The following is an 8627-nucleotide window of genomic DNA, read 5'->3' as shown; positions in this document are numbered from 1 at the left end:
GTTTTTAATGTCTGATACTCACTTTTAAGATGACCATGTATGTTCCTTTTCTACTTGGTAAGTTGTTTCTCTATCTGAACTTATGTTTCTTAAGAATATATAAACACATACACAGTCCTGAGAAATAGCTTCGTACTATTGTGCATATTTGTCTGAGAGAATGAAATATATATAGTGACCTAGGTTTGTGTTCATTGTAAATGGTAAGATTTATGAATTGTCGAGTCAACCTTACAAAGAATCCTGGAAATGAGTGATCCTGATCTGACTGTGATTTCTCCTTGAGGTCAGCTCGAGGACACCATATTCTGAGTCTTTATGCCACTTAGTCATGATGGGAATTATAGTTGACCTGGATTTCCCCATTGACATTTCCACTTGATTAGCTGTGTTTCATTCGAGACTTAAGTAGGAGGAAACTTCTGTTTTTCTTCTCAGACATATGCTCTCAAATCTATAGAAGTCAGAAGTCCTAGCGGAATCACACAACAGACATTTCTGGTATGTGATTCACCCATAGGGACTACGTGGGCATCAGTACAGGGCCTCCAGGTGTTACTTAACAAATTAGAGCCATTTCTTACTAATTCAAACTAATTGGACAAAGAAAAGTCTGAATTAGTAAAATCTTTAATCATATACTTAAGAAAACCTTTTAATTGTAATAATTTCAAACTTACAGAAAATTTATAAGAATAATACTTGAAGTGCCCATATATGTTTTACCCAGATTACCAAATTTTTAACATTTTAAACCACACTTGTATTTCCTAAGAATAAGGGCATTCTCTTATGTAGCTACAGTACAGTCATCAAATTTGGGACACAAATGGATACAATAGTTTTTGTCTAACTACCATTCATAGTTTTCAATTATCCCAATAAGGTGTGCATGACAGCCAGCAACAACATTCCTCAATCCTCTTGGCTGCACAGAACCTTAGAGATCAACCTGTTCAATATCTATAAACCTTTTCAAAGTTTTTTCCTTCATGAGCTCCAGAAACATTACGATTTCATAAGCAATCAGTCAGAAGTTAATATCAACATTAGAGAATGAGTGTAACCACACTGCATTCACATAATCTCAGCCTAAAAACAAAGAAAAGTAGAATTTCAGGCTGGCCTTTGATGCAGAATTATAAAGGTGCAATTCCTGTTTGGCTTTTGAAATATTTAGATTAGTTTATCTAATCCTGTTATAGTTTTAAAGACCTCCTGGCTAGAAATGATTGATTCAGTTGAAACCTTTCCCTTTTACATAGGAAGAAACAAGAATCTAGGGAAAGTATATTACTGAAAAGTAAAGGGCAAATTGAGATTGAACCTCAGTATTCTTTGTCCTATAGCCTACTTGCCTTTAAAAGAGGAGTCTTCAAGTAATCAATCAAAAAAACTCACGGGAAGGGCTTCCCTGGTGGCACAGTGGTTGGGGGGTCCGCCTGCCAATGCAGGGGACACGGGTTCAATACCTGGTCTGGGAAGATCCCGCATGCTGCGGAGCAACTGAGCCCCATGCGCCACAGCTGCTGAGCCTGCGCTCTGGAGCCCGCGTGCCACAGCTGCTGAGCCTGAGTGACGCAACTGCTGAGGCCCGTGCGCCTGGAGCCTGTGCCCTGCAACGGGAGGGGCCGCTGCGGTGAGCGGCCCGTGCACCGCGGCGAGGAGTGGCCCCCGCTCGCCGCAACTGGAGAGAGCCCACACGCAGCAGCGAAGACCCAACACAGCCAAAATTAAATAAATAAATAAATAAATAAATAAATAAATAAATAAATAAAAACAACAACAAAGTACATTTCTAGTACTGGAATTTCAGGCAGTCCTTAACAGGAAAAAACAGGTCACTGGTGGATCAGGCGGTAGGCGTGGGTTTGATTGAAAACGGGCACAAGGGAACTTTCAGGTTAGTTAGGCTCTGAAAATATACTACTAGGTTAGGCTCTGGTTAACTAGTTTTCCCTGAGACCAGGCCTTGTTAAGAAGAACCGAATGCGCTGGCTTATTTCAAAATGGTTCCTTTTCTCTTCCCCCTGCAGGAAGCACAAAGTGGTTTTTTCCCGATATTTACTGTGAGAAACTGGCTGGCCTCCTAGGCGTAAATCTCACAATACTGTAGAGCATGACTCTTTTCACCCCCATTACCATAATCTTTGTTTAAATTCTTATCTTTTGCTTGAACTATTGCTAAAGTCTTAACTGGCCTCCCCATTTCCAATCTGTTTTCCAGTTTGTGTTGCCAGAAGATCTTTTAAAATGAAAACTTGGTCATCTAATTTCTCACATTAGAAAACTTTGATGGTTCCCCATTGTTTACGTTACAGTAGAATCAAATTCCCTTGGTATTGCACACAAGACTCTTCATGAACCAATACAATATTCTAGTCTCTCCGTCCAATACTCTTCACCATACCCCTTTCATCTGGGCAGGCTGATACCTGGCAGCCACAATCTCCTATGGGTCATGCTGTTTTAGGTCTCCTGTTATTCCTGCTCCTATAATGACCTCCACCTCCTTGTCTATTTAAAGAAAACCTTATCATCATTTACACAAACATTACTTGTTTTCTGAAGGTTTTTCTCCCATCCCCCATCTTCCAGCACTGACAATTCCTTTTAAAAATAGCCCCTATATATTTCTCATAGCATCTACAGTTTTTTGATTACACTTAACTGATGACACAAACTATATCTTATTGCATTTGAATCCCCAGTGCTTAGCACTGTACTTTGTGTATAAAGTGGCCATATGACTAGGTTTGTACCTGTTGACCTGGCTTAATTATTAACTGCACTCTCTTTTATTCTCAGAAGGGTCTTGTTTAGCAGATAAGCAATATATGGCCACCCTCTACGTGGTATATGCCTGGTAAATATTTGAATGGATGAAGGAGCCTTCGTTTTCATCTCTGGCATCTGAGCACTTACTACTATACAATAAATATAGGAAGAATTAAAAAAAAATTTTAAGTTAGTTTCTTACGATGTTTTTTGTCTTAGCTTGACTACCGCTGATTTAACTTTGCTTTAATTTACCTCGGGCAACACGGCGCTCAATTGCCTTCTGGACTCGCAGCACGGTTTCAGACTTTACTGTAACTTGTCTCATTTTGTAATCATCAGCCACATTTCCTGATGCCAGTCTTTCAAAAGGTCAATAAATTAATAAAAACCAGATAGCCCGCAGTGGAGGCTGATACGTAAAAACAAAAGGTGTCAGAATCACCACCTAACTCTCAGAAATACTGCCCTCACGTCTACTTCGTCACAGCGGGCGCCAAGCATCTGTTTTGCCCAAGACAAAAATGGCCTCCGTCAGAGTCAATCCCTTTCCTTTGCGGACCAATCGAAACCTAGCATTCAGGGCACCCAGTGTCCTCACTTCCGTCTCAGCTTCTAGGATCTCTAATTCTCTTAGCGAGTCCGGACCGGTCGCCTCCAACTCGGAAGGGCTTCGGCGGTTGGGGCGGCCAGGCACGCAGGCGGCGGGCGGGATGAGCGCGGCGCGTGGCGGAGCGGTGCGGACGCTGCGGGTGACCGGCCGCCACGGCTATGCAGCCGAGTTTTCCCCGTACTTGCCGGGCCGCCTGGCCTGCGCCACCGCGCAGCACTACGGCATCGCGGGTGAGGCCGGGCCGCGCTGAGCCGCCGGGGTGGGGGCGGGTTCCAGCTGAGTTCCAGCTCCCTCTGGTGGTCCAAAAGCACTTCCGACAGTAGACGGCGCCAGAAAAGAACACCAGGGGAAGCAGAGGAGGAACGCCTGGCTCCCTGACCGCCTTTGTCCAGGGTGGGGAGTTGGTTAAGAGTCGAGTCCATCATCTTTTCCAGTTACAGTGCGGAAGTAGCGTGTGGAAGATGCCTAGTGCCCCTAGTTCTTATGACTTAGAGCGCACCGACACCATCGCTCCTAGTGACACACACCCCTCCAGGTACACGTGGCCCTGCGGAGAGCGGGCTGAACCTGTGGGGCCCCTTCTACCGGTCCGACGGGACCAACAGCTCTTGGAAGACGGTCTGCAGGGTCACCCCAGTACCCACTAATTGGACCACATTCCCCACAGGCAGCATTCCGGCTGTGCGTCTTAAGGATGCTCCTGAGCAGACGCCAGGAGTTTCCCCGCAAGTGCCAACACGAAATTGTTCACGTTCTTTTCTCGCTTTTTCTTGTCTCTGGAGGAATACAAACATTTGCAGGCAGTTAAGAGGTTCAGGTTAATGGTCTCTGGTCCTGGACTAGGTTGAAAGGCGGGGTTCTATTCTTGACTTACGGGCTTTCTTTTAATTCATCTCGTAGCTGTTGTATACGCACTGAAGGTCTATGAAAAAATTCATTGCATAATGTCAGCTCTCGACAGTATTTTTTGTTGGATCCTACAGTGATTTAGTGATTTCTAAAACGGAGAGGGAGAGAAATATTTGCCTTAATATTTTCACCATTAGCTTTTAGTGGTTGCAAATTCAGGTTTACGATACTTGCCTACCATTTAGGTTGAAGACTCGTGAGTTTGTAATGATATTTTAAATTAGATCCTTAAAAAAAACGCCTTAAGAGGAATTGATACGTTTTTTTAAGTCAGCCATATTTAATAGTTTTCTTTCCTTCAACCCAATAACAAATATAACTTTTAAAATATGCTGATCCTTTAGTAAAATAATTCCTCTTTGGTAGATAATGATATGTTGTGTTCAGCATTTTACCACCAAGTACGTGGTGAGTTCCAGTAGGCATTTTGTTTTAAAATTCCATGCTGAATTTATTTTATTTTATTTTTAAAGTATGGAACCAGTACTCTTTATTTATTTTATTTATTTTTTAAAAAATAAATTTATTTATTTATTTATTTTTGGCTGCATTGGGTCTTCGTTGCTGTGCGCGGGCTTTCTTTAGTTGCACCAAGAGGGGGCTACTCTTTGTTGCGGTGCACAGGCTTCTCATTGCGGTGGCTTCTCTTGTGGAGCGTGGGCTCTAGGTGCACGGGCTGGGTAGTTGTGGCTTGCCGGCTCTAGAGCACAGGCTCAGTAGTTGTGGTGTGTGGGCTTAGTTGTTCCGTGGCATGTGGGATCTTCCTGGACCAGGGATTGAACCAATGTCCCCTGCATTGGCAGGGAGATTCTTAACCAGTGTGCCACCAGGGAAGCCCCAGAAGGTATTGTAGATTTATTGTGAAGGCAGTGTGATGTAGAAGATACACAATCCCTGGGGTCTGTTAGCCTGAGGTTTCTCACCTGTAAATAGGGATGATAACACCTGTTTGGAAGGTTTGTGTGCCTGTCATCCTGCCTGGCCATAGAGTATGCACTTAAATATCTCTCCCCTGTTAGAGCTGTGTCTGGATTCCAAGCATAGGTGAGATGGTAAGCTTAATATTTAACTAAGCACAATGTAGAGAGAGAGACAGAAATGGAGAGCACGGTCCTGATCATTTTGTATACATGGCCTCAAGTAACTTGAAATTTGTGACTGTAAAATTAGGTACTCAGTACTTGATACCTCTTTGCCTTGACATGGTCCCCCAGCGGGTTCAACAACATGACCTCAGCATTTTTCTCCTTAGGCTGTGGAACCCTGCTAATACTGGATCAAAATGAATCTGGGCTTAGGCTTTTTAGAAGGTAAGATGACTCTAACTATTAAACTTATATGTGTTCTCTGTTGCTTTTAAGACCTTAATAGAATTAGTTTTGAATCTTTGTGATCAATAAGATGTTTTAATTTGCCGTATAAAAGAACCTTCAGGATTTGCATAGTATAGAGCTTATTTTTGCCATGAACTTGTGATTATGTCACTTTTCTTCTAAAGCTCTTGTCTCTTAGTATTCACTTATACATTGTAAAACTTAAACATAAACAAATGTGAGCTAGTTGGTATACTGTTTGACATTCCTATCTTTGCTTTCTTCTTAATGTACTTTAGCTTTACTCATTCAGGAGCTAATTATCCATTTTGTGGATTATCGCTTCTTTCCCTTTCTTCTTTCCATGCCTGTCTTGTCTGTGTGACTGTTAGACTCATTAACGTCTCCATCAGAGTTAGTCAAGGGTAGAGAAAGGAAAGGAAATTTCATCAGAAAATAACTACCTGCTGATAGCTCAGGTGAAAGATTTATGGGAAACACTGAAATTATTGATCTAAATTAGTACTTTCAAGTGCTTGTTCTTCCCTCCTATGAAACACAGAAAGCAGTGAGCACCCAGGTGTGGCAGCATGTCCTCATGTAAATGGTGCCGTATTTCTAGTTGGGAGCCCTGATTTTAACCTAGCTGTGCAGTTTTCTGGCTGTGTGACTGGGCTGTTCTTTTAAGCTCTCTGAAGTTGTTTCTGAATCTGGCAAGTGGCTGCTCTACGAATCTCCCATATTTGTGAAGACCATGTGAGATAATGTGTGTTAAAATAGGTGATAAACTGTAAAAAAAAAAAAAAAAAAAAAAAGCAATGATTGTTATTTTATGTTCAGCTGCCTATGTAACTAGATTTTTTTGTTTTAATTTTCCTGGTGTAGCTTTGACTGGAACGATGGTTTGTTTGACGTGACCTGGAGTGAGAATAATGAGCATATCCTGGTCACCTGTAGTGGTGATGGCTCGTTACAGCTCTGGGACACCGCCAGAGCCACTGGGCCACTGCAGGTCTACAAGGAACACACTCAGGAGGTAGGAAGGGAATCTTTCTGGGCTGATTGTTTTTCTTTGGTTGAAATCCATTTGGGGGTGGAAACATGGGGAGATGTCTTCAGGGGACAAGAAGTTTAAGCTTTAGTGTTTCTTGTACATGTGTACATATTAGATGTCACTTGTTATTTGATTATTCAAACATAAAGTACCTTTTAGCCTAAGGAGCTGGGAAAGAAGAAAAGGTCAGGCTTCTCATTAGTCAGTAAAAACGCCTCCGGCAGGAAGTATACCGTGGCGCCGGTTCCTCCAGAGGCGCATCGCTTTCTTTACGCTGTAAGGAAGGATATGCCTCCATACGCTGCCTTAAGATAGAGGTAGGTGGACTTTTCACAGAGACATCGTAAGATTGCCTTTAGGACTTCACTATGATTCCTAAGGATTTTCAGAATATATGGAAGCAAGAGCTTGAAATACTGACTATAAGGCAGAGCTTACCGAAGAAGTTTAAAAACTAAATCTCTTACATGTGCTAGATATTGTGTGTGTGTATGGGTAGCATAGAGAATAGTTTGGCCTTCAGTCATGTTAAAATACATATATACTTTTCATGAACATGATGGTAAAGACATTCTCTTTTGGTGTTTTACCTTAAATGTTTTAAGAATTTTCTCAAGGTAGCAATAGATGCTTCAAATGAAAACTTGCAAATTTACTTTCAAATTTGTGCCTGGCTCATGGAAAGACCTCAGTAAATGCTTATTAGGTGCAAGAATGTTAGTCTCTTGTAATAATAGACTGGTTATGTGAGGATTCTAGACATCATTTTTATAGTTCTAGCTATTAAAAATGAATCTAAGATCTGACTGAAAATAATAGAAAATTTTAGTTCCTCCATTTCATTGTAAAGGAGGCTCTTTGAATAAATGTAGTTATAAATGATCGTGTTTTCATAGAACCACTGAATACCAAGACAATTTTGGTAAAGGAGGAACTTTAGTTTCAGCATGTTCAGTGCAAAAATCCCCACAGAGCAGCATGTCCAAAATTCAGACATTTTGGTACCTTCATGATTTTTGGCATTTTCTTATACCACTTAGATTATGATTAACTTAATGTTTTTCTTTCTTTTTTAAAAATATTTTTCCTCTCAAAAGTTTTCTTTCTTTTTCTTAAATCTTTGGGCCTTGTATTGCTTATCTATATAAATTCTAGGGCTGTAGCTAACAAATCGTAAAGTAATATATCCAGTTTTATTAAATGGTAGATACTGATTTAATGTTTTTCTTTAAATGAACTTTACATAGTTATTTCACTTATTCGAAAACAGCACATATTCATGAAACCATGGAATTGATAGCTTAGTATGTACATTTATTTCATGTATGGTAAAATAAATATATAACGAATAAAATAAAATGTATGTACCAGTTAAAATCATCTCTCGTACAACCAATGGTGTTTGTACTGCTACTACTCTGGAAAATACTGTTCGAGAATGTTCCGTGTGATGGTCACGCAGTCTTTACTTCAGCTCAGTGAAAGTGAATTTCACTATCTCATGTGATAACTTATTTGACTTTTTGATTGCTCTATTGGTTAGATAATTGCTCTCTTAGGCCTAAATCTACCTTCAATATCAACGAACCGTTGCTTCAAATTCCTTTCTCTGACATGGCGAGACCAAGTGCAGTCCCTCTTTTCCAGGAGAATCCTTGAAAATCGCTGTCATGCCCCGTGTAAGTCTTCCCTCTTCCAGACTGTACATTTGTAGTTCTTTCGACCTGTCCTCAGGTTACACGGTCTCTATATCTTTCACCCTCCTGGTAAACTCCTTTGGGTGATCTCTTGTTTTACAGTGTTGCTTTTAATGTTGTAAAACCTGATTTATTCCAGAAATGTGTTTATTAGTGCTGAGCTTTATATGACTTCGCCACCATGATCTTGAGCCTCTGTTTCTGATGATATTACCTAACGTGGCTGTGCATTTTCCTTAGCCACGTTGTAGTGCTGGGTTACT

General features: G+C 41.0%; 1 protein-coding gene across 1 annotated transcript in view; it reads left to right on the top strand.

Moving 5' to 3' along the window:
- Positions 1-3352: 3352 nt before the first annotated feature.
- PEX7 (peroxisomal biogenesis factor 7) overlaps positions 3353-8627 on the top strand; it is an 85724-nt gene continuing 80449 nt past the window's right edge. The window contains exons 1-3 of the mRNA XM_027085487.1: positions 3353-3621; positions 5553-5610; positions 6499-6649. Of these exons, the coding sequence (XP_026941288.1) occupies positions 3492-3621; positions 5553-5610; positions 6499-6649 (339 nt within the window). The 5' untranslated portion in view covers positions 3353-3491. The remainder of the gene's footprint in view (positions 3622-5552; positions 5611-6498; positions 6650-8627) is intronic.

This window comes from Aethalodelphis obliquidens, unplaced genomic scaffold (genome assembly GCF_003676395.1).
Source record: "Aethalodelphis obliquidens isolate GAN/ISIS:26980383/991018 unplaced genomic scaffold, ASM367639v1 scaffold3, whole genome shotgun sequence".
Lineage (NCBI taxonomy): Eukaryota > Metazoa > Chordata > Mammalia > Artiodactyla > Delphinidae > Aethalodelphis > Aethalodelphis obliquidens.
Note: the sequence above shows the minus strand (reverse complement) of the source record. Positions and strands in the feature narration are given on the sequence as shown.